General features: G+C 41.7%; 1 protein-coding gene across 1 annotated transcript; it reads left to right on the forward strand.

The window, feature by feature from the left end:
- Window positions 1–1,524: 1,524 nt before the first annotated feature.
- On the forward strand, window positions 1,525–7,431 carry pax1a (paired box 1a; the record flags this gene model as incomplete). The annotated part of the gene is made up of 5 exons (XM_080750839.1): window positions 1,525–1,585; window positions 2,360–2,986; window positions 4,106–4,242; window positions 5,404–5,617; window positions 7,331–7,431. 5 exons carry the CDS (start codon window positions 1,525–1,527, stop codon window positions 7,429–7,431), a joined length of 1,140 nt encoding a protein of 379 aa, XP_080606965.1.
- Window positions 7,432–27,921: the final 20,490 nt, after the last annotated feature.

Raw genomic sequence — 27,921 nt, forward strand, 5'->3', positions numbered from 1 at the left:
ACAAGCAGAGCCTAACCTGATGTGTTCCATGTGTGTTGTCCTTCTATGCTCGGAGCTCTGCACTGCGCGGTGAACTGGTGTGAGAGGAGAGCTGAGCTGCATGCATGCAGAGGGACACACCGGCACCTTGTTACCATCGGGTCGACCCGTTAAACTTTTTAACAAGTGACATTTTGCGAGCGACCAATAAAAACCGACGCTCGTTCGTCTCTAAACTTCCACAGGAAACTCCCGAAAACATGCTGTGATAATGTACGCCTCTGGAATCCAGTCGATATCCAATAGTCTGGGAGCGTCGCGATCTACAAAGGTATCGATTACACGCGCATGTTTTTATTTTTATTTTTACACCCGTGCTTGATGCTCGGGAAATGGCTTGCAATATACAGTCTATAGGGTTCTGAGACTAACGCCTCATGCATAGCTGCATATGGGTGGTGTCGCCTGCCAGGAAAGAACGTTAATTTTCGGCAAGCGACATAATAAGTGAGTCTTGTTGGACTGCTTGTCTGTCTGTCTGTCTGTCTGTCTGTCTGTCTGTCTGTCTGTCTGTCTGTCTGTCTGTCTGTCTGTCTGTCTGTCTTGTCTCTCCCCCTGGACCTGTCTGTCTGTCTGTCTGTCTGTCTGTCTGTCTGTCTGTCTGTCTGTCTGTCTGTCTGTCTGTCTAAAGAACATTGATTATGAATGCATGTCTTTTATCAAAACGACAGCTTTCCAGACAAAATAAGGCATATGCATGCATTAATTTTATTTTTTGCAAGACGAACCCCGATCCACGAATATGATATTCACTGAAGAGAAAAAGTATAGCCATATAGGCTTTAGTAGGCTATAACTTGTGTGTGAATAGCCCTATATACGCGTGCACCGGCGGTAACAATGTGTTATGTTTTCCCAGTTGTCCTTAAGTTAAGAGGTCTTTACATATATGTCTATCCGACTATATTTCCAGTTATGTGTCCAGTGCTGCTAACCATTCCGATCCTTACCAGAGGGCTGCATGCTGGATGAGACCTCTCTGTCACTTCCCCTCCTTTCCTGCTATATGCAAAATATTCGGGGAGGCTGTGTTTCTCAAACCGGATGGCGTGTGTATTACGTCCCTCCCGTTTCTCAACGCTTGGTCCGGGGCCCATCAGGGCGATCCAAATGGACCCTTTAAAGCAGTGTGTCTCAAAGTGGATTCCAGGCCAGGGACTTTGTGGGTCTAAAAGGACCCATACAAGTCTGTAACTCTGACAGTGTACAAATGGAACCAAATGAACCCGGCAGGGTTCATTTGGTTCCATTTGTACACTGTCAGAGTTAAGGGGAGACCTTGAAATGTAAAAGTTTGAGAAACGCTGCATGCTTTAAAGGTCTGTAAATTGAGCTCAATCTATACGCTTTGACATTCTCAGCGTTCATTTTAACCCCAAGGTGGTACAAAATGGAACCATTTGACACCCTCAAAGAGTCACGGTCCACACGGACCCCCCGGCGGTCCCCGGACCCGACGTTGAGAACCAGCGCGGGGACGAACCAATGAAATCAAAGCAGAACAATGTCCGCGTCACGGCCCCCGAGATATTGACGCGCAGGACGCGTCAGATTAATCCCAGCAAACTTCAGCCTCTCTCCGGGATAAGGATAACTCAATTCTGTCTTTATCGGATGAAGATCACTTTCGGTGCCATTGTACAGCGACGGCGGTTCCCTGTTTTTTCCCCCGACGGTCTTCAGTTCTCTCCACAAAAGAAAAAGGGGAACACAACGAACCCGAGGGAGAGGAGAGAGAAAGAGAGGGTGGGTTCGCCTTGAACTGAAGAGGTGCTGTTGTTCCTCGTCCCGTCCCGTCTGGGTCCTCCCGTCGTCCCGTGTTGCCTTCCTTCTGCTGCAGAAGGGAGAACCCGCCAGTCGTTCAGCCATTGAGGGGCAACTCTTCCACAGCATCTCGCAGCATAGGCAAATGGGTAAGGAGATTGCGTTACCATCTGGGCATGCTTCAGTTGGCAGAGGGACCGTATAGCCTCGCACCAACGCCTGCATGCTGCCATGCATGATGGCACAACGGCGAAAAAACAACGCCTGGAATCTTAACCAGATAACGTGGTGCATATTCGGTTGTGCCCGAACCAATTTGCCTTATAGCAACGACTTGATGGTCTGTTTTTTATTTTATTTTATGTTTGAAGTCGTTGCGTAATGTCACGATTAAATAATGGAAAGCTTTCCTTTCAAGAATTCCGGGAAATTAATTTCCCCAGTCAAGCTCGACATTGTAACGTCGCATTCTGTTGTTCTCTGCATGCACGTTTATTATGCAAGCACGATTCTAATAAATGGGTAACTCCTGTGCGTGTATATGTGTTCCCCGCAGAGCAAACCTATGGAGAGGTCAACCAGCTAGGCGGCGTGTTCGTCAACGGGCGACCCCTGCCCAACGCCATACGGCTACGGATAGTGGAGCTGGCTCAGCTCGGGATCCGACCCTGCGACATCAGCCGGCAGCTGCGCGTCTCGCACGGCTGCGTGAGCAAGATCCTGGCGCGCTACAACGAGACGGGCTCGATCTTGCCCGGCGCCATCGGCGGCAGCAAGCCGCGGGTCACCACGCCGAACGTGGTGAAGAGCATACGGGAATACAAGCAGGGCGACCCGGGCATCTTCGCGTGGGAGATCCGCGACCGGCTGCTCGCGGACGCCGTGTGCGACAAGTACAACGTGCCGTCGGTCAGCTCGATCAGCCGGATTTTACGCAACAAGATCGGGAACCTCTCGCAGCCGGGCCAGTACGAGGGCTGCAAGCAGGGCGGCGGCGGCGGCCAGGGCGGCCTCTCCTACAACCACATCTACCCGTACTCGTACCCCGGCGCCATGTCGCCCACGGGCGGCAAGATGACGTCCGGCCCCGGCGGGGTGCCCGGCCATGTCAGCATGAGGGCCTGGCCCTCGGCGCACACCGTCACCAACATCCTCGGCATCAGGGCGTTCATGGACCCGTCAGGTGGGTCACCCTTTCATCGGCTATACGTCCAGACCATAATCTTCTTTAACACTAGTCCCCTAACACTAGGGACCCATTTGTGGGTCGCTGACACATTTGTGTGGGTCCCTTCATTTTTTGTTTCCTCCATTTTGTTTTTAAATTATTATTATTATTAAAAAAAAAAAAACATTCCCAAAAAAGCCTTTTTTCCCCCACGAGTTAATTTTTTCTCAGTAATTTCAAGAAGAAATCTAAGCAAAATCAAAGAAATTCCACAAATTAGAAAACAAATGTTTAAGAAGTAGTGAAAATGAGCTTGTAGGTCGGCTATTTTCACTAGTTTAATCCCAGACGTCTATTTTCTATTTTTGGGAACCACTGGGTATAGGCCCCGGGGTCGTGCGTGCATGATGATCCATATAGGCCTATTTACACTTTTCTCCATTGGCCTATTCATATAATGTGTATTAATATGTTATAACTCAGTTCATTATAGGCAATACGAAAACACGTTAGGCCTTTTGAGTCCATCATCCATTTAAACAAAAGAGCAATGAGGAGAGTCAATATAGGCCTTTTCACGGAATGATGCTTTTGTAAACACAATAGATCCTCTCTAATCCTTTTCAAGGTCTTTAGAGGGACCTTTTCCGTCTTCTCCGGATGATATATTATATGCTCAGAAATAACACCAATATAGAGCCTAATATCAGCATGCCCTGCATCTGTGTATATTCTGCAATGAACACAAAATGGCCCTATGAGTTGATTTAATTAAATAAGGAGCACTGTTAAAACAATTTTAAATACAGTGTGTTATATATATTTACATCGTTTTTTCCTGTGTTTCTTTATTTTCGAATTACTTTCCAATGTGTGTGTGTGTGTGTGTGTGTGTGTGTGTGTGTGTGTGTGTGTGTGTGTGTGTGTGTGTGTGTGTGTGTGTGTGTGTGTGTGCCTATATGAACAATATACAAATATTAGGCCTATATTCCCAAAGTTAAATTCACCGTGACACCAATCTGAAACAAAATAACAATTAGCTAATTTGTGGTGCAATTTGCCAGTGATGTAATTTCTTTGAACGTTCTTGGAACATGATGTCATTCTTAATGTTTGTGTCTTTGTGTCGAGCAGCCATAGCCGGAGCGGAGTCCGGCTACGGGAAGATGGAGGACTGGAGTTCGGTCAACAGAGCGTCCTTCCCCGCCGCTCACCACGCCGTCAACGGAATGGACAAGTCAGCCATTGACGCCGATATCAAATACGCGCAGGTAAAGAGAGAGAGAGAGAGCAGTGTTGGAATAGGCCTATACTCAAAAGTAAAAGTAGGCTATCAGAAACCTCGTATCTCCAAGTTTCAAATGTGTAGTTTTTTTAGTTTTTTTCCCGTAAAGTATAAAGCCCTGCTTCATCATACAAGACTGTCACACAAAACTAGTGAAAACAGCAGATCTGCAAGCACACACAGCCTCGCGACGTGAGGCGTTGTGGCTTGTAGACCGGCTGTTTTCAGTTTTCACTATAGTTTAAATCATTTTTAAAATGATAAATACAAAACGAATGGTTTTGGACATACAAGGTTTCCACCCCAACAACGATTATTGCAATGTAGAAATGACTCTGTCCAGAATTTAAACAACGTAAACTTGAGTAAAAGTACAAAAGCAAAATGTACTTAAAAGTAGTATAGTAGAAATTACTCATGCATTTCAAGTTTTCAAACGTGAAGCAATCATTTGCAAATAGCAGATCTACAAGCTCACACCGGCTATTTTCAAATAGTCGAAATGCGTCTATAAGACTGTTGTTAATGTATATTTTAGTACAGTACTTGAGTAAATGCACTTAGTTACTTTACACCACTGGACTCGAGGGAGAGAGAGAGAGAGAGAGAGAGAGAGAGAGAGAGAGAGAGAGAGAGAGAGAGAGAGAGAGAGAGAGAGAGAGAGAGAGGCAGCGCTGCATGATGTGGTTCTGGTGGAGCAGCAGCTTTTCACCCTAAACGACACACACACTGCTAGTTATGCAAACTCGTGTGACGGTTGTAATTACACCATTTACTTTTCTCCTGTCGTGCACAACCACAAACACGGCGCGCGAGCAAGCGCGCGCACACACATACACACACACGCACACGCGCGCGTGCACACACACACACACACACACACACACACACACACACACACACACACACACACACACACACACACACACACACACACACACACACACACACATTACATTACATTTCCAATTGATAGTCCGAAATTGCACGTATAGGCCTATATATAGCCTATATAGGCTAACGAAATATTAAATGAATTCCAAATTCCTAAAAACTAAAAATACATAATATTCGGGAAGGCCAGACTAATAGTGTTTTGCCCATGATTGTGTTTACATATTCATATTATGTTTATTATTCATTGCAGCCGTCGTCCACGCTGTCCAGCTACGTGCCGTGCGCGTACACGCCGTCCAACCAGTACGGCGTGTACAGCGGGCCCACGGGGGGCTACGTGACCCCGGGACACCACTGGCAGAGCCAGACCACCGCCCTGTCCCACCCGGGAGGGGGCATGGCGGCCATGCACGCCGCAGGGGACCTGCACTCCGCCATGGGCTTCAAGCACCCCGCCAGAGAAGGTGTGCAGCATATTATGACCTACATTAAAGGAGTAGTTCACCCCCAAAATGACTGAATGAATGAATGAAAGTCATTTTGGGGGTGAACTACTCCTTTAAAAAGATTTATTCAAAGATTTGCAAAAAAAGAAAATAAAATTGCACGTTTTTAAAAAATAGCAGATCTACAAGCTAGCAGCAGCTTGTATCTGCTATTTTTTGATAGTTAAAGCATAAAATAATGGTTAAAGTGGTACTTTTGGGGATTTGGGCTGTTGTTGCATGTTGTAGCCTACCCCAGTGTTTCTCAAACTTTTTTGTGCCAACTGCCAAGGACAAGGACCCCCAAATTAATATAAATCTGGCCACGGACCCCCATCTGAAAATGTCTTCATGGCAGGGACCCCCCAGAAGAGAAAATGTGTGTTTAAAAAAAATCTAAATTAGGCAAAATCGTTCAAATACTGCGAAGATTTTTCATAATAGAATATATCGTTTTTAGCTGCCATTTAGAATAGCCAACATATAAATGGATTAAGGGGTTACAATGATCGTGAAGCTGGATTAACACATTTTGGTGGAGACCCCCTGGAACACCACTTTGAGAACCAATGTTTTAGCCCACTGTTTCCCAAACAGTGGGTCGGGACCCATTTGTGGGTCACGGCCCAATTATTATGCATGGGTCACTGAGTAGAATTTGGTTCATTTTGTTCTCCTATTTAACAATATAAATATATTTCAATTTATTTTCTTTTACATAAAAAAAACATATAATTGTATTCATTTTAAAACAAACAAACCAAGAATTTCCATTAAAAAAAAGCTTGTAGATCTGCTATTTTCAGTAGTTTGGGTCCCGGGCAATTCTAATGTCTCTTTTGGGTCTTGACCTAAAGTTTGGAAGTTATAGCCTATATGGTCATCGTGCCATTCTGGATCCGGGCAGCGATAACGCGGCCTAATATTTGTGCCTAATTTGAAAATGGGACACAGCTGCACAGTTTATTTTGAGCTGAATAACGAGAGAAACAAAGAACTCTGTCAAATGTTTAATTGCACACACAGGAATTACATTAACAATATTAATAATAATAACAGGAATACTAATAATTCATGTTATTCAGGCTATATTCGTATTTTGGTTATTTGTTAATTCACGTATAGGCCTGCTGTTTGCAACAGATTTATTTTCTTTCAATTACCATTATGCGCGTTCAAGTCAGTCCTGTCGCTCGTGGAATTCTTTCTCACGCACACATGCATGTGGGCGCGCGCGCATTTTGTGTTCTGTCAATCTTGTGAAAACAGAAGTGATTAATTACAGTTCGGGGTTATCAAATATTGACATTTCAAGCTTAGACAACGGTCGTCCCAGAAATTGTTACGCATGGCAGAAAATAAAAAAACTCATCCATCATTATTAGCCTATTAATAATGACATCGCAAACACAGTGTAAATTATGTTTGTTTGATAATCGTGGTTTAAGATCATTTTAAATAACGTTGAGCCAGTTTAAATAGGGCCTCGGCCTCATTTAATCCCGCGGTAAATAGTCTAGAATGGAACGTTATTGCAATTGATGCGATTTCCCTGCACTCTCTATGAAGAAAACAATATAGGCTATGCTGCCGGGTTGTGTTTGTGTAGCGAGCGAGCGCTCCATATAATAAACATGTGTGTTTGTGTGCGTGTATGTGTGTGTGTGTGTGCGTGTTTGTGTGCGTGTGTAGGAGACAGAAAACCTCCCAGTCCTCTGAGTCTGACCAAACAGCAGCAACACGACGCCTTGAACAGCGTGCACGGACTCAACCTCCCTACCTCATCCTCATAACACAACCACAGCCTGCACATGGACACGGTTCCACTGAGTGACCACACCAACAAAACTGGACTTATACAATTACGCAGAGAAAAGACGCGCAGAATATTGTTTGAACGCATTTCAAGAACTCTTCCCCCCCAACAGTAAGTGCGAGCACTATTCATGTTTTTGTTTTTGTTTTTGTTTGTGAGTCTTGTGACTTAAAGGAGTAGTTCACCCCCAAAATGTTTTTTTTTTCTTTTTTTTTCCTATTGATTACTCACGTCATGGAGACTTGAGTTCAGTAATATTTTGTTGTATTTGTTGCATTCCTAAGACACAAATTTGATTATAGTAAATTACCCCCATTGATTCCGGATGGGGACCCGAATGCATTTGGGTCCCCATCTGGAATCAATGGGGGTACATTTATTGTAATCAAATTTTTGTCTTGGGAATGCGACAAAAAAACCAAAATATTATTGAACTCAAGTCTCCATGGCGTGAGTAATCAATAGGAACAGATGTAATTTTGGGGGGGAACTACTCCTTTAAGCTCGGTTTGTGCTTTAGCCCCATCCACACTGCCAGCGACACCAGCGAGCGAGTGATGAAATCTCAATAAAATAGGACGTAGGCCTATACTGTACCGCGAGCGACATCGCGTCGTGCAGCGACGTCGTCCACACCTATATATCCCCGTCCCCGCCCCCCCAACACTTTTTATTATTATTATTTATTTATTTGATTGGTTCAGGGGCAATGGCCGACTCTCTGTCGCTCCATGTGAGAACAGTTTTTCGCGTTTTTCGACATCACCGTCGGAACGCTCGCTCATTGGCAGTGCAGGTGAGCTGATGTGATCATGGCTATTTTCGGCCACGCCACACCGTTGTACGGCGGATCATAAATCATGCGTTAAGAGTTGGGCCTGTGTTTTTTTTTTTTTTTTTTTTTTTTTTTACAATAGTCTTTAACTATGATCGGCCTTTGGGCCATATGAATGTAAGCTTTTATGGATTGTATTTTTTGGTGCTTTTGACATGCAGCGGTGGTTGGTATAGTTTTTAATCCCTTTTCTCCAAAAGAAATACTTCGTTTTTTTTTTTTTGCCTATTATTATGTTCTGGTACAGGATCAAAGTACACACTTGTTTCTGTTTGTCACTGATGATGTTTCATTCTAAACGTGGAGGGGGGAGGGGGCAGAGGCGTCAATTGGGTATGGCAAGCTATGGCAGCTGCCATACCTTGGCTACAGGGGGAAATAATAAAATGTACTTTTCATTGTGCCTGTTGCTAAGGTATGGCAACATGACTGCAGACACCAGTCATGTTGCCATACCTTAGCTTTTGCCGAACTGACGCCACTGGGAGGGGGTCAAGTTCAACCCACCAGCCGCCCGCCTCCTCCATCACGGGGACTTTCCTCGTTAGATAGACAGAGACAGAGACAGACCAACGTCAAGCAATTATCTGATTCCATTCCACAGCGACTATTAATACGATGTGAACAAAGAGATAAATTGTAAAATGTAAAATATCTGCAAAAGCTTTAATTATATATTTTTATAAATTCACTGTAAATATTCAAAAAAATAAAATAAAGGCTTTCTTACATCCGAGATTTCCCTGCCTGTATGGATATGAATATCATTGTTTTATATATTAAGGCCTGTATATACATTGACCCAACGCAAATTTTGTTTTTGGTTGATTGAACATTTTAAACAACACGAGTCCGACATAGGCCTACGGCTAAAAGGATAACACAACCAAGTCCATGCATGGGGACTTGTTTCCATTGTCTTATGTATTCAATTCATTAACATAATAATAATAACAATAATGTCATCTACAAATACAAAACATTATGTACAAAGGAGAAAATGGAAAAACGTCGCTATATAGCACGTGAATGACTTATGGGGAAATTGCATGCTGTCTCCTGATATGGTTCAATATGATCGGTCATTGGGAGCAGCCATGATTTAATGGTAGGCTATACTGCACCTCGTGGAAACCTTCACCTTGTATGTCCAAAACCGTTCGTTTTACATTTATCATTTAAAAAAAGATCTAAACCAGTGAAAACAGCCGATCTTCAAGCACACAACGCCTCGGGTGCGTACATATTTTGAAACTGGAGATACGAGGTTTCTGTCCGACAGTGCCGATAGGCTACTTGTTGTGTGGGATTAGTCTATTATTAGATCTAATAGGATATATATCTTGATGTTGATGATGATCAGTTGAGGTGGCATTTATCGACGACACGGAAACGAGAGTAGGGATTAATGCAGCAAGTTGTGCATAGCCTGCATGGTTTTAATGATGTCACACTTCCAGTTAAACTTGCAGTGAACCTTGACACAGACTGGCGCCTGTGGCGATGTTATCACACTGTTACCTGCTGCTGCTGCTATGAGGGAAATCTATCTGATGACTAATCAAGCAGAATTCATTCGGGAGGTGAGGTGGTCAACACGCACGTAGCCATATGCCGTGCGCATGGTGCGTGTTGCCCTGTGTAATTAACCACTCCATTTAACCTATAGCAGTGGTGCATGGGGAAAAGTATACTCACATTTTATATTTAAGTAAAATTATCAATACTGCAATGTAGATAAGTCTGGATCTGAAATTCAAAATGTACATGAGTAAAGGTACAAAAAGTACTCATTATGCAGAATGTGTCATTTAAAGTTTTCAAATGTGTGCAAATATTTTTGAAAATAGCAGATCTACAAGCTCACAATGCCTTTGCATTACAGGTAGAAATACCTAAAAAAAATTACTACAGTAGGCTACTTAAGTAATACTTAACTTATTACTTTTGGTTGGTTTGACCTATAGGCTACTTAATGCAACAGTGTCGCTTGTCAAAGTTGCCAAAAAAAGACCTGATCTTTAAAATAATTGCCCAAGATCATTTGACGAGCAATTTTCGCGTTCTAGTGTAAACGAGCAGATATTTAATTATTATAATTTAATAAATGGAACGGACGATTGTTTGTTGGGGAAAGCAACGATGCAGGGCCTTTGTATTCTCTGTGCGACTGTCACGTGGCGGCATTCGTTGTGATGAGACACGCACTGCAGCGCGTGAAAATAAAATCCTAAAGCATTGCATGCAAGCCTATATTGGCCTCAATATTTAGTCCGCTTTCGTTTGACAGTGTGAACTCAAAGTGCATGTGTAGCCTATGACCTTCTATTGTTTTAGCAACATTGTATGACATTTAATGTCAGAGACTATTAAGCATGTTGTTCATTTTAGGGTGAAATGAGCACATTTTATATCTACTCCATAAAAGTGTCTCCCCCTACGAAATTATTAAGCATTCGTAGCCGCTGGCAATGAGATAAAACAGGCCAATCATGAAAGGCCCTATAGTTTATTCAAACATCATGTGAAAAAAAATGAGTTTTTTTTAGTCTGTGTCAAATATGCTAACATTGTTTTATAAAAACAAACAAACAATATTGTTATGTGTGTGTAGATGACAAAGCACATTTCTTTGTTATTTATGGGAGGACATTAGTCTTTAGGCCTACCCATGATACCGAGAGAGGAAAATTTGGTTTATTTTTCTCATTTAATTTCAACCTTTTTGAGTGGTGCAAACCGCTCCTACGTTTCACTTTGTGTGTATTAGCCAAATGTATTATTAGCTCATTCATACATAATAACAAATATAGCCTACAGTAACTGACGTCACGGACAGAACGGGAGAGGGAGACACAAGGAGATAGGCTGCACGTGCAGTGTCGTGTTTGCACCTCTCACTTCGCACCGGTGCGATTTCTTTTTAATGCCAATAAAAGCTGTTAATCTGTCAGGATGTGTTCAATTACAAGGCCAGTAGTAACTATATAACACGTCCAGAAACTGCAGCTGGTTCATTTATTGGCTCGAGTAGTGATTTCTTCACCGAATTCCATACAATAAAATGAATCAAGCTTGAAACAGTGGCATCACTTTACTATAGGCTACACTTTACACATAGTGGCTCAGCTCTATGGAGAATGTGACAGACAGACAGACAGACAGACAGACAGACAGACAGACAGACAGACAGACAGACAGACAGACAGACAGAGACATATCCAGTTCTGGTCTCAGTCTTATATTGGCATTTTAAATGATAATTGATTGACCGATTGACCGATTGACTGATTGATTGATTGATTGATTGATTGTTAGCAGTTAGCAAAAAATGCAGAAGTACAAAAATGCTAAAAAGGATAACACAAAAAGCCCTGAGAGCTTGTGGTGACCTATATTATATATTCAGCTCATCAATTGCAAAGAATCTGGAAGAATATTGGAGATTGTTTATAATTTATTTGTATTTTTACAATTGATTGCATTTCTCATAAAATGTATATAGTAAGTAATTCACATAGGCTCTATTGTATATTTTATTTGCATATCAGGAACTATACTCGTATACTCTTGAAGAAAAGAGCCATGCACGCAGTGCTCTATATTTATTTATTATACTGAATGCATGCAACTTATATGACAATAGTATTTTGACTATAGGGACCAAAAAGGGGAAATATAGCAACTGTTGTTTGGTGGAACAAGTGGTCAGGTTTTACTTGCACCTTCATTAGCATCTTCATAAAGGCCCTTAACTAAAATATTGTCTGATCTGATTTAATGTTATTCTGGTTGACATGTTGGCTTGATAGATGTGACAGTATATCTCGTCTCTGTCGAGTGGAAGACTCAATGTCCAAAATATATACTGTATATCGTCACTGTTGGGCAGAAACCTCATATCTGCAAGTTTCACATTTGTACGTTTCTTCGTAAAGTAAAGCCCTGCTTCATCATACAAGACTGTCCAGTGAAAATAGCAGATCGTCTGTTTTCACTATTTAAATCATTTTCAAAAGGATAAGTACAAAACGAACGGTTTTGGACGTACAAGGTTTCCACCCGACAACGACAATATAAATATCCTATAGACACACGCACACACACACGTGCATGTGCGGTGCATATTACTGTTGTGTCCTACTGGACGTGTCAGAGTGAGACTATGTGGTTTGTAAGGGGGTGTATAGGGTGGAGCGATTTCATGAGCACCATTAACTTCACTATAGAGTTAATTTTCAAAGGGAATTGCTCGTCTGAACACAAACAGGAAACCAGAACCAACTGTCAGGGCCATTTCTATGTCCTCCGTGACATGCTGTGCAGCTTGTACATCTTTTCTTTTTGTCCCTTTTTACACACATCTTCTCTTCTGAGGGTCCCTGGCACAAAATATTTTCAGATGGGGGTTCTGTGGCCAAATACATATGAATTAGGAGTCATCAATATGTCCGTACACGGACAAAATGTGTCCATGGTATAAGACTTGGCCTCGTCCCTGGAAAAGTCGATTTTGTTTTTACACAGCATTATAATGTTCATATTTTGAACAAGACCCAAGACCCAATTACTGAATGTCAAGTATCCAGGTTTTCTTCAGAATATGTATGATGCTGATTAACTATGACACTATGCATGGCACATTAGGAGTCCACTGGTACAGTGGTTCTTAAGCGGTTTATATGAAAGGACTTCCATAACTCTGAGAGTGAACAAATGGAACCAAATGGACCCGTAATTTGTACACTCTCAGGACTTGCAGACCTGTATTGGTAATTTAAGTCTAGCTCTTAATGCGTTTGTCTACTCATTTTGTATGTAAAATATATATATATATTGTAACAAAAATGTCCACCACAAGCCAGCGTGGCGATGACCGCTGATATGAATGTGGGGGTCCTTGACAGTTAAGCAATTCTCAAACGTTTTTTTTTTTTTGTTTGTTTCAAGGACCCCCATCTCATCCCCGGTGATGGAGATGTTGTATACCTTTGAGAACCACTGTAAACTCTGAGACAATGCGTCTCAATCTGTATAGTCCTCAGAGTTACATTAACTCCTCAAGGACCCCTAAGGATCCCCAGACCACATGTTGAGAACCACTGTTAGGTCTCCATAGTCATAAATTATGTCATTCTCATTTAATGTATTATTTGTTTATCTGTTATATCACAGATTATTAGCAGGATTTACTGAGACACTCTATATCTGAACTGTCCTGGATTTAAATGTGTCCCGCAGATCAGGTTCATCCCATTTACGTTATTATATTGTCATCTTTTCACTGATGCACTTGTATATATTTTAATTTGGACACACACACACACACACACACACACACACACACACACACACACACACACACACACACACACACACACACACACACACACACACACACACACACACACACAGCATAATTATGCATCATAGGCTGATCTTTGAAAATGTCTAATATTATGCAGCAGGAAAGCCAAACAGGTGCTCAAGTGAGTTAAAAGTGTTTGTACAAAAGACGATAATGTCTAATTGAAACAATGAGAGCAAAGATCCGAACAGAGGGAGGTAGCTTTCAGAGTCAGCCACTTGGAAACGGTAATCAGGAAGGACAATATATATTATTATAAAACCTTTAATGTGGAGTCCATGGCTCCGTGATCTTTTTTAATCATATCTACTTGACAATAACGGCTTTTTAATAATACATATTTTCCTTACTGATTATGGTTTTTCCTTGCCTGGAATCCAGATCTAATCTTGCAGATTCAATCTGAGCTTGAATCTGCAATTTCTTAAGTGGTGAATAATCTGGACAAATCTGTTATTAAAAAAAATAATAAGTCAAATAACGGCTGAATGTCAGCCATTCTGCAGCCAGTTTGCCTCTACAAAGCATTAATTCAATACGTAAGACTTTCCGTCTCCCATGTCTGCATGCAAGCCATGCATGCATGCAGCGGGTTTCGGTGTGCTAAGCTACGTTCTGTTTTACAGGCGTTGGGGCCTTTTCTCTTCCCAGCAAAACAACATTTTCCAAACATTAAGAATTGCTCTCCCCAGACTGGACTCATGTCTTGTTTTCCCGGATACCACTTGGGGTTCAAAAAACACTCCTTCATGGTGGCGGGGTTACTTCCTGCGGGACCCGTGGTCATCAATCAGGGCAGTAAGTGTTACCCCCCACCTCGTCCTTAGTGGGACCCTCCGTGGTGCGAGGGGAACAGGTGGGCTTCCCCTCTTCCACAGAGGGACATTTCCTACGTCAATATGAGCTGAACACCTGTAACAGCTTACAGTGAAGGAAAGAAAGAAAGAAAGAAAGAAAGAAAGAAAGAAAGAACACAAAAGTAAGACAAGACAAGACCATCTCTATAGTTTCTTTCTTTATTTTTTTATTTTATTATTATTATAATTTCTTTTTTTCTTCTTTTTTTTTCAGGAAACACAACACATATTGTTTTGAACTGGTACATGTTTGACCCTGCCCGCACTGTCTGTCCTAAGAGGATGTTGTTTGACTTTTAATGAGATAATATAATCCCCATAGAACCTTAAGTAACCTTTCGTAACTCACTGAAGCCACAAATGTCAAATTGAACATAACTGTAATTCTTATATCCAGTGGTGTGTTCTAGACTTGTTTTTTAGGGCATACTATAATCTATGATCTTCACAACATACGGCGTATACCCGTGTTACAGGTAGAACACAGCACTGCTTATATCTACAGTATACCTAAACACGTCTGTCAAGACGACAATTCAGCAGTTAAAACGAGTGTCAGAGTCTTGGTGAGAGCCTAGTGAGTGTTGGTATTTCTACTGCAGCTTATTCCTTCAGGACTGTGGCATAGTACAGGGGTTTTCAAAGTGGGTGACAGGGCTCCCTGGGGTGCCGCGACGGCAGTCCAGGGGTGCCGCGAGATAATTTGATAATATTTGGGATTTATTTGGACACTTGAAAAAATATTTAGTAGCATTTTAAACTTGAAGTACAAAGTTATTTTCCGTCAGTTCTAACCAAAATGGCTATTATCTCAACGTTTCCTCGCAACATAATCACTAAAATATCGACATTGTCGGGCAGAAACCTTGCATCTCCAAGTTTCAAATGTGTACGTCTTTTGGTAAAGCAAAGCCCTGCTTCATCATACAAGACGGTTGCACAAAACTAGTGAAAACAGCCGATCTACAAGCACACACGCGAGGCGTTGTGTGCTTGTAGATCTGCTGTTTTCACTAGTTTAGTACATTTTATAGATGATAAATACAAAATGTTTTGGACATACAAAGTTTCCACCCGACAACGACAATATGCTATAAATACAAGCTGCTGGGAGTGAAAAATATAATGTTGGGGTGCCTCGGATTAAAAAAATATTCATGGGGTGCCCTGAGCCAAAAAAGTTTGGGAACCCCTGCTGTACAGACCTAGTTGTAACAATCCAGTGACTCAGAGTAGAATCTTGTACAGGAGCCCAATTTTGTGCTCCGGACAACGCTTAGATCTCCCAAAACCCAGAAGTGTTGTAAGACCTCTGCATCTTAAACTTGAAAGGGTTCTCAAGTGCCACAAGCTAGAACAGACACTTGGGCAGACGAGAAGAAGACTCCTTTGGCCCTAATGGGTCTGAAATCAAGCACTATTAATAATCCATGCACGGAGAGAGCCTGGTGACAGAGATTCCTTAAAAAGCAAGAACAGGCGCTTCCACCTTCGACGGCAACGATTCATCAATGTCTACAATGTGTACGGGGGGAAGGTGGGGGGATTTGAGCGTTCTTTACAGACCAAAGTTCAGTTTATGCTTTTGACACTCTGCTGGATATGATTTAAGACATTTTACATTATCTCCGCTTGCCTCAAGACCGGGAAACTACCCACAGCCTCGCCAGAAGTCACTCACGCCTCAGAGTGACTCAAGAACAACAGGAGAGCAGCTCAGGACAGGCGACAGGTCTTGGAGAGAGAGAGAGAGAAAAAAAAAGCAGAGAACGATACAAGACCAAAACCTTTTTTTCAAACAGAGTGGCAAGTTGGCAACCGTTCAGACTCTGAAGAGAAGCCCAGCGTCAGTGACTCCTATGTCTTCAGTTTCAAACGAACGGCCTCGCCATGCAGGGGTGTCACAAGTGGGACTGAGTTACTAGGGCCCAAGGTGGAGGGGCCCTAATTATTTTATACTTTAGCCGTTGAAAAATAGCAGATATACAAGCTCACAGCGCGGCACCGAATGCCGCGCTGCGAGCTTGTAGATCTGCTATTTTTTGAAAAGTCGTGAAAATGTGTGCAAATCTTTGGATACATGTATTTTTTAAGCGAACATTTGTGACTCAAATTGTGCTGCTGGGGGGTCCCTGGAACTAAATATTTTGAGATGGGGGCCCGTGACCAAATACATATCATTTTGGGGGGTCCTTGACATGAAAGGTTTTGAGCACAACTGACATAGAAAATAGGTTTTTCAAAAAACCTTATTAGGATTTGAAATATTCAAAAACTATTGCAAAATAGCAGATCTACAAGCTCGCAGCGCGGCACTCGCTGCAGCACAGTGAGCTTGTAGATCTGCTATTTTTCAATAGTTAAAGCACAAAATAATGTGTAATAATACGTTCCCAGTCTAAATTGGGTTAAACCCCCTCCCCCTATGAAGAACATTCATGGGGGGCCCGCAGTGAATCCTTGTACCCATGCAGGGCCCAGAATGTGGTGTGACACCCCTGAACGGCCTCGCCATGGCACGGGTGCGTGCATTGCACACAAACTGCGTGAGGGTGCAATGCGTGGAAAAGCAGGATGTGGCATTGTTTGCTGTCGGCTCGTAAATTAACGTTATAAGAGGGTGTACAGTTGTGGTCACGCACTGTTCACATTGTGTCACATGGTCGGTCACATGATGTGGGAAGGCATTTTGTATATGGTACTGTACCATGCAAAACAAAGGAGGACATGTTTTTTGAAAACATGTCTGGTTAAAGGGCAGCATCGTGAGGTTATAGCTAAAACAGAATAATCGCATTAACGGCGGTAACACAAGGATTTGTTCCAACGTAGGTGAAACATTCCTGTAGTTAACCGTCCACATGTAAGACCCATTGAGTCTCAGCGCTGTAACACAATCACTGATGGCTTTCTTCTCCTTTTTCGAGGGCCTGTCCGTGTCCACAGGATTTCCAGGCAGACAGAGTTACAGCTCTCTAGTCTAGAGGATGATAAATGTCTCCCTCCCATGTTCTTACTTGTTCTGCCAGCTCACCACATCAACCGTCCGCTGCGAAAGCAAAGGGACAGAGACACGATGATGACATTCGGCTTTTCCAAATGAAAACGTATCATTTCACATTTGCTCTCAGGAGGATTCCGGCCGGGGCTGTTTTTGTTACTCTGGCCATACGGCAATAAAGACAATAACCACAGACTGAGCCCAAAGTCTGATTATTACATACAGATGAGTAAAGGAGCATGAAATTATGTTTGCATACACAATTAAAATTGTTCTCTTTAAAAAAACAAAAATGAATGCCGTGAAAGCAAATCATGTTTTGTCAGCTATACGGTAATGCTGTGTATCTTTAATTAAAGGCCTACTGTAACCTGACCAATGCCAGATTTTTGGGTCTGGTGCCGATCCCCATTTTGGAGAGTCCAATAGCCAAGTGGTTCTCAACCTTTTCAGGCCGTGACCCCCAAAATAGTCGTATTTTAACGGGGGACCCCCCCCCCCCACCCTAACGAGCACTAAGAATTGAGGCATTACATTACACGGTTCTATTGTGAAAATAGCAGATCTACATGCTCACATCGCCTTGCAATGCAAGGCGTTGTGAGCATGTAGATCGGCTATTTTCACAATTTCTGTCTAATATTTGACAATTTGGCCAATGTTTAATTTGTCATTTTAGAGGTATTAAATAGCCCTTAAATTGTCACTTTAGAAATGTACACTTAAACTTTATTTTGGTTTGTTTACGGTTGAGTGAGAAAACAATGTTTCACATTAAGCCAATCATCTGGGGACCCCCCAAAATAATTTCCCGACCCACAGGTTGAGAACCACTGCTATAGCCCACCGATTACCAATGTTTTGACTGATATTACAAGTACAAAATCAATTCTAATCTAATTTGAAAATGTTCAAAAATAGCTGATCACCAACCTCACAGCAGGTCACATTGCGAAACTTTCAAAAGCCATTGAATGGCTCCGCCTATAATCACTTGCCCAAAATAGAGATCATTCCAGGTTGAAAAGAATCGCCACACCTCGGCTGCGTAATTGCAGATACCGACGTCATCAAAAAAGTTCAAACAACGGGCGATATATATCGGTCTTGCTCCGACGGAAACATCGACTGACTCACTTGCACTATGATGCAGTGTGGGCGTGGGATGGCATCCTTTACTGCAGACCCTCATTATGATAATTTGTCAGCATTTGTTTCTCTCTCTCTGTGTGTGTGTGTGTGTGTGTGTGTGTGTGTGTGTGTGTGTGTGTGTGTGTGTGTGTGTGTGTGTGTGTGTGTGTGTGTGTTTGTTTTCAAGTCTATTCCAGGAAGGCTCTGGGCAGAGTGAGTGAGCTCAGTCCAGGCAGAAGGAAGGAGATCCTCTCTAATTTGTGGAGACTATAGAATTAAACCATTCAGGCCAAGAATTATTGAATGCTTTAACCAATGAAAAATAGCAGATATACAAGCTCACAGCGCGGCACCGAGTGCCGCGCTGCGAGCTTGTAGATCTGCTATTTTTGAAAAAGTCGTGAAAATGTGTGCAAATCTTTGAATAGGTATATGTATTTTTAAAGCAAACATTTGTAACAAATTTTGTTTCTGGGTGGTCCCTGGAACTAAATATTTTGAGATGGGTGTCCGTGGCCAAATAAATATCATTTTGGGGGTCATGAAAAGGTTTGAGAACCTTTTGGGGGACATGAAAAGGTTTGAGAACCACTGACACTGACATAGTAGTCTCTCAAGAACAGACTAACTGAGCTCCAGTTAAGTGAAAAGGACCTTTTCTTTGACGATGGCTATTGGTCCCTGGAACTAAATATTTTGAGATGGGTGTCCGTGGCCAAATAAATATCATTTTGGGGGTCCTTCACATGAAAAGGTTTGAGAACCACTGACACTGACATAGTAGTCTCTCAAGAACAGACTAACTGAGCTCCAGTTAAGTGAAAAGGACCTTTTCTTTGACGATGGCTATCCAGATTGCTGACATGGAAACATAGTTTTTTTCAAAAAACCTTAGAAGGATTCAAAAGACACTTATAGAATCGGGTCAAAATTCTAATTTTCATGATTTTTCAAAAATAGCAGATCTACAAGCTCGCAGTGTGAGCTTGTATATCTGCTATTTTTCAATAGTTAAAGCATAAAGTAACGATACACTATACTGTGTACCCGTTTTGAATGGGTTAATGTTCTTGCCCGACTGCTCCATCTGTGACTTATTTAAATTGTGCTGAAATATATACTGTGCTTAATGTTGCCACGTACATGCCAAAATGTTACCATCGGGCTTGTGTGGCATTTAGATTTAAGGGCTGGTCGTACTGTCTACTTAATTTTTGGCTCAAATTCTTATGAGGTGATAATGGGACGATGACTCCGCTTAGAAAAAATGTAAGTGTGGTTTAACCACAAGTAGTACATTTTGGTGTTTGTGAAGGAAAATACTCCTCCTGGACTCTGGAGCTGGAGAGAAGACTGTCCTACTGCACTTTATCTCGTCTACTTTTGTGTTTTCTACAGTAAACAAATAACCGCTCAAACAATATCCTGTAAATGTATCTGGTGAGAGGATATAACGTGTCTTATTACAATGATAATGCTCCACACCAGAGAAGCCATATACTGTATATGATTCACTGCAATGAGTTTGGGGTTTTTGGGCGTGGAGTGGAAAGAGAGACATTTTATGTTTCACCGTTTCTCCATTGTTCTGCTGAACACAGATCTACACAATATTCAGAGGCTTTCAGAATACATTTGACTGTCGTCTACAGTAGAATCTATTTATAGATAGAGGTACAGTGAATGGAAATAAGTTACTATGTGAGATAAGTAAGCAAATCCTCATGCAAAACTGTCACTTTCATTCTTCAAAGTTTGTACCGCCTATATTTGATTGTTTGACATGTCAAATATCTATGAAAATATGTTCAAAGAGACGCTACATCCGCATAACATAAGGATTTGTTGTACAGTATAGTAATGGCCTAAGTAAAAAGCGATGGTTTAGAATCAGTACATTAATTTATTTTAAACCAGGAAGTCTCTCAATATTAACCACTTAAACTCGATATACTTTGATGACATGGAGTCCTCCATGGTTCTACACTAGTCCCCCCTCCTTTCCCCCCTCTACACCAAATATCTTTGATGAAGTTTTCTATTTTCTGCGAATGTTCGCCCTATAGCAGTGGTTCTCAACCATTTCAGGCTGCGACCCCAAAAATAATCATATTTTAACTGGGGACCCTGGCGAGCACTAAGAGTTGAAGCATTACATTTTGTATAACACGGTTCTATTGTGAAAATAGCACATCTACATGTTCACAACGCCTTGCATTGCGAGGCGTTGTGATCACATGTAGATCGTAACTCAGTGTGTGCAGTAGTGAGCAGGTAACTACTGTCCTTCTGAGGACATAATTGCGCAGTTTAGTATGTGAACGGTCACAGCTTGTCCGTATCTCTGTCTATAACGCCTGACACTGTGTTTCCCCTGACTCATCACTGTGACATCACAGGTGACATCACAGTTAGCCCATATCTAACAGGAGTTCATATTGGAATGCCCATATATGGACAGCCCATATCTGTGGATATGTATCTAACAGGATTGTATGTTGTGATGTCATGGGAACCACTCTAACAGAATCCCTTTTGAACCGGATCCCTGTCTGAACCAGCCACACAGATATGGGCTGTCTTCCTCCATAAATGGGCATTCCCATATGAAGTAACTCATGTTAGATATGGGCTTAAAATTGATGACATCAGGGATCTCCATATATGAGCATAAAATGTATTGTATGTACTGTATGTCATAGGATTTTCACATAACGAATAACTGAGTAAGCATGGGGACTCACAACATATCTCCATATACAGTACATGGATCTCCATATATGGGTACTACCAGGGGTCTCCATATATGGGTAACTGGTCCGATATACATCACTGGCCAGACAGCCAAGACATGGCGCGACCTGCACTGCCTTTAGGTCGCTAGTCGCCCTGAGGCGTCTTACTAGTATTATACTATAATATGCACGTCAGAACAAAACTAAAAGAGGAAGAACGCTGATATCCGGGCTGAGGAATGTTGGACGCCATCGCACTGTGTTCGGGTCTCAGTTACAATGAAGGCTGTCACCGCCATACAGTCGATTTGAGATAACGACAAGACAAGATGAAAGATAAACAAAAGGGTGATTGTCATTAATCAGCGTCTTTCTTGACAGAGGCCCCGCTCTCACACCGGCGCGCCACACCCATGTCAGGTGTCTCCATGAAGAGACCAGTTGGAGCAGCCGTCCCCCATTGGCTTTTTTGGCTGATTATCAAGCCACAAATCGTTTGTAGCCATAGCAACAGACATACATGCATTGCATACATACATGACCTATTGACATTGTCACCGGCTGGGTCTAAATAAAAACACACATAACTCGTCTTATTGCTAAACCAGGGACATGCTGGGCCCCTGATTCAGCCCGGGAAAAAGAGTTGGAGAGGCCCTCATTGCACATTAGAGAGAGATCTCTCTCTATAGCGCTGCTGCTACTCAAAGATTTGAGAGTTATATTTCGTCGTTGTTGGGTGGAAACCTTGTATGTCCAAAACCGTTTGTTTTTTATGTTTATCATTTTAAAAATGATTTAAACTAGTGAAAACAGCTGAGTGTGCTTGTAGATCTGCTGTTTTCACTACTTTTGTTGCGACAGCCTTGTATGATGAAGCAGGGCTTTGCTTTGCGAAATAATTTACAAATTTGAAAATTGGAGATACAAGGTTTCTGCCCGACAGTGACAATTTACTTTGTTGGCCGCCCAGCCCCAAAAATGGAACGAAGGCCGACATTTTATTTTTATATATTTTTTCCAAATGGCCGGCCTGGACCGGCCAGGAATGAACCGGCTGTTCGGGAGTAAAAGTACAAAAGTATCGGCATCAAAATGTACTCGAAGTACCAAAGGTAAAAGTACCGGTACTCATTATGCAGAATGTCCCATTTCAAAAAGTAAAACATTGAAAATTGGATACAGTTTAGTAAAGTAAAAGTACCTGAAAATTGCACTTGCGTACACTACTTAAGTAAATGTACTTGGTTACTTTCCACTGTTGCGGAGAGGAAACACAGGGAAAATAAACTGTGGGCACGTTCCCCTATTGACGGTGTTACTGAAACAGACAGTGTTTATACACGTGCACTGCAGTGTGCACTGTCTGTTCCTAAGCGCCAGGGTTCAAGTTAAGTTGTCTGTCCTGGCTGACAGTTGGTGTGTGAGGTGCTGTGTTGTACAGTCAACACCAACACACAGGGAGGACAGGGTGCCTTGGAGAACAACCAGTGTGGGAATCGATATGACGTCGACATATCAATAGTATACATACCACAGATACACCATCTGTCTTGGCCATCTGTCTCGGCTATATATGGATTCTGTTTGATGGAATTTGGATCATATTCCATATGGATAAACAGTTTTCCCCAACCATAATAAAGTACTCCACACAATGAATGAGACCACACCGGGGAATATGCGTTTTTTGATAAGTTGTATTGAAAATATAGTCAGTTTAAATTGTACTGTACAAGTCCAGTAGAGCAAAATCACCCATCGTAGCTCTCCGGTTAATAGACAGTTGACATGATTTTATATAGTTACTGTGAAGCAGTATGATGTAATATCGTGACCGTGGTCACCTCATCGGCTGACCTGACCTTTATCAGTGGTCAGAACACAACAGAATTGTTGATTAAAGATGGTTTGCCAGTTACATACTGTATCAGGCCCTTGTACAGTGTCAAGGCTGTAGGAACAACAACATTAGAACAACAGGGTTTGTTTTGGAACAGGGTGGCAAACAGCACAATCAAAGAGTTAAGATATTTGACCGTTATACACAAATTGGTACACACTATATTAATATTATTTTAAATAATATTAATCCATCACTGTTAGTGTGGTTCCCTTAACAGGGCATCATCTGGGAATACCCATATGTGGAATTTTATATTTATTTGATCCTTTATTAATATATATCGGACCAGTAACCTATATATGGAGATTCTAGATACCCATATATACAGTATGGAGATCCATGTATATGGGCTTAATATTGATGACATCAGGGATGCTTAACAAAAAAACATGCAGTAATCCTGGTCTCTATACTGCCTCCCCCTGGCCAGCACTGGTTGGAATAACGTGTTGCTAATGCTTCCACGCGTCAGGCGAACTCCCCCTGTCAGGCGAAAAGACTTGGACTTGGACTCCTCATGCATAGAAGGAAGCATGAGGTCAGTCCCCTGTCTCCCCAGGTTGGCAGAGGGAGTGTAGCGCCCAGGATTACATTAGACAATTGACACCGGGTAAAAAAAAATGTGTTACAAAATCGTGGGACAAAAAAAAAGGTATCAAAATATTAAAGTATTCTAAGGCACTTCTGGACTTACCGCACCTGCTTTGAGAAGCCCTGCTGTATAGTCACGCAGAGAGAGAGAGGAAGCTGAGGGTGGAGAGGAAGAACGATGTGCAATAATCCTCCAGGCTGGACTCGAACCGGGACCTTGCAATTATGTGGTCTACGCTCAATCTGGTCAGCTACTGGATAAACAAACATCCGATATGTTTATCCAGTTTTATCCAGTTTCACACGTAACAAAGAACTATTATTTGGCACAAAAAAAGGGTCAAATGCGTTCTCCTGCTATGCTGCTAAAATGTGGAACGCCCTACCGAAGGCCAGGAGTGTAAATCCATACCCTCCTTTAAAACGACACTGAAAAGCCACTTAGAGGCGGCTGCAACTTGAAACTGGTAAATGAAAACAAAGCCTTATCCTTACCAGACAATTGGACTCGAGTCATAGAGACTCGACTCGAGTCGGACTCACATTTTTATTGATTGATAGATTGATTGATTGATTGGAGACAGGCATGTAAGCGACTAAAGCGAGAGCACAAGCACGGAAGCAGCCACACACACACACACACACACACACACACACACACACACACACACACACACACACACACACACACACACACACACACACACACACACACACACACACACACACACACACACACACACACACACACACACACACACAGAGCACTAACACAGAGCACTAATGGCGACTACCCCTGAGCCAGAGTTGCAGACTAATCTGCATGGTATTTTTTGGCATTTACTTCAGGAAGAAAGGTTTCTCTCTTCAAGATATAAACCCAAGATGTAACCTGTGACTCGACTTGAAAAGCTTGTGACTTACTCGACTCGACTTGACAACCTTGTGACTCGACTCGACTTAACAACCTTGTGACTCGACTTGACTTAACAACCTTGTGACTCGACTCGACTTGACATAACCTTGTGACTCGACTCGACTTGACTTGCCCACAACAGAAAAACATGAGACTTGCTTGAGACTTGGATCAAATGACTTGCTACTCGACTTGGACTCGGATCAGAGGGACTTTTGTCTGATCCTTACCTCTCCCCTGACCTTTCTTCTTCTTTGTTTTATGATGTCTTCTGCATAGTATTGTGTTCTGTAGTTATTCAACTGATTAAGTTAAAAAAAGGATCTCAATTGAAACAAGCCATAGGCTTTTTTGGGTGTATCCTTTTAGTTGACCTGTGTGCGTGTACCAGTGAACTGTAATGTCATGAAACTGTACCTTTTCCTATGCAAACTTCAATAAAGTATTCAATCAATCAATCAATCAATCAGTATACAAAAACATATATGCCAATCACAACTACACTTGTGCTCACAGTCAGGGAGAATACAGCCGTCTTTGTATAGCTTTGTATGAGCTATTTTCATTTCGGAATGCAGAAATATATAAACTATGGCTAACCCAGACCGGCTAATGTGGTCTTTGTGTTTAGGTTTTGACAGAAAGAGAGTTTTCCCAGAACCACTCATTTTTATACAGAAATAACAGTAATAACAGTTATGTGTATTAAAACATCAAATCCAAAGCGCTAGTAGGGCATTGCTCAGTTTAATTAAGATACTAAAATCAGTTGGCATGTCATTATATGCATTACCATTAAAATGTTTGTCACAGGCAAATGTACGTTTTATTTCTGTATTATATATATATATCAATTCTGATATATTTGCATAATATTCACGGTTTCCATCTTGAAATGAATTAGAACTTGAGTAGCTTTGACCAAACCCATCTTCCGCAGGAGCCCTTAAAATGACAAGTAACGTTCCGTTTGTCAATGTTTCAAACAGAGAATTAAAAAGACTTGGAAAGTTTACTTAAATATTCCTCGTGTTTTCTTAGGAACAAGCATGGGGGTAAGTATCGTCAAAGTCTTCTACTAATACGATTAATTCAAAGCCACAGAGATGATTTAATACCTCCTTACATAGGCTATATCAATTGAGACACACTGAATTGCGATTATCGCGAACGCACACACACACACAAAAAGAAAGACAATCTCTCCCCTCTTTAACTGTTTGTGTACACAGACAAGTGTTTTGCTGTGTACATATTCCCCCTCATAAAGCGTGAGGATAAGATTCTAAGCTAGTTGGGGTGGAGAGTTCTCCATGTTGCGATGTGATGATGTCAGTCACCACTCACACACAGTGATAAAGACTGACTCAACCCGCAGTCATATTCCCTGGTTACAACAACAAAAGGCGCCTGGCTGGACCTCTGCAGAAATGCTTAAACTGCCTTCAATTGTCTGCCTTAATGCTTAATGTTTTGTGCAATGTCCTTGTTGTTGAAACGTGCTGTACAAATAAACCTCGGTGAGACGTCTGTCTGTCTGTCTGTCTGTCTGTCACACCTGACGCCATGCCTCTGTCACGCTGTGTGAACGTTAATGTCCACTGTTCATTATATGATTGTGAAGCGATTGAGCAAAAAGTAATGTCTTGGCTGTCGAGCAGAAACCTCTTATCTCCGGGTTCTACCTTTTTGTGCTTGTTTTCTTTTCGGTAAAATTTAATGAATTCCCTTCCCTACTACTTTTTCCTACAGCGTCACACAAAAGTATCAAAAGCAGCAGATTTTGAATTTGAATCCTGAAAGGTTTTGGACCGGACAAAGACGATATTTAACATATAGACGGGTTTCTTGTTTACAAACATTGAGACTAAATGCACAGGTGACTGTATCATGTAATCAATTCCGTCCAATCCCCAAACCTGTTGTTTTGGGGAGCGCTGGTTTTGGGGAGCGCTGGTTGGCTAATTTTGGTACCGAATCAAACGTGACGTGGACCAGAAACCCGTCTATACTAACTTAAAGCTGTGTCATACTATAATACTGTATATACTGGTAGGGGTCATCATGTTCCAAATGTATGTTTTAATGTTTTTATATGTAACTACTGTATGCCTTCTTTGGCCAGGGCCAACTTGAAAAGAAGATGGAAATCTTGTTGGCGTACACCGGCCATGTTGAGGACCAACACAGGTGCTCTCATTGACGTAGAACATGCCAATCAGATAAAATGAAACACCTGTGTTGGTCCTCAACATGGCCGTTTAGGACTACAAATGAAAGCCATGAATATGGTCTTCTTCGAGGTGAAACACCACAGAACAATAAACGAAATATTGGCTATATATTGTTGCTGTCTGGCAGAAACCTTGCATCTCCATATTTCAACTTTTTATGTTTTTTTTTGTTTGTTTTTTTCATAAATTAAACACTTTCCATGCCAGGGCCAAAAAGGCCCAAGGTCCCTGTGCCAGGATTTTGTATGCTTTTCTTTACTATGCAATGAAAAAAATTTTTTTTTTTTAGATTTCTTTCCCCCACAGAAACAGACACAGTTGTTGTGATTCAGTGGCAAAAATAATTTTGTCAATCAGACAAGGTTCCAGAGATAGAGCTGAATGAATCAAAAAAAGTGTCCATCCACTAGAATGGACACACATTTTCTCAATCAGCTAAACGAGGGAGCCAACACACAAACAGAGAAAAGCATCTCTCTGATCTCAGGTCATTTTGAAAAAAATGAAAAAAATAAAAAATAAAAAATAAAAAAAATAATCAATTTTTATGACTCGTCAATTCTCGTCTGTGGCATGGGAATACAAAAGTTTCACACAAAAGTACTGAAAATAGCTACAAGCTCACATCATGACATGACCTTTTAGATTTTCACTATTCTTTTACTATAGAACTATATAAAAGGAACCGTTTTGGACACACAAGGTTTCCACCTGACAGTGGCCAATGCGTGCGGGTTATCTTGTATTATAAAAGTCCACAGACTGGTTCTCCTATCAGCTCCACTTGTTTATTTTCTATTCAATGTTTTGATCACAATATTCCTGAAGAAGAGCGGTGGTGTGATGCAAACGTTGAACGGCAAATAAACAAGTGATGCTGAGACCAGGGACGT

Source organism: Nannobrachium achirus, assembly GCF_963921795.1.
Source record: "Nannobrachium achirus genome assembly, chromosome: 20".
NCBI lineage: Eukaryota > Metazoa > Chordata > Actinopteri > Myctophiformes > Myctophidae > Nannobrachium > Nannobrachium achirus.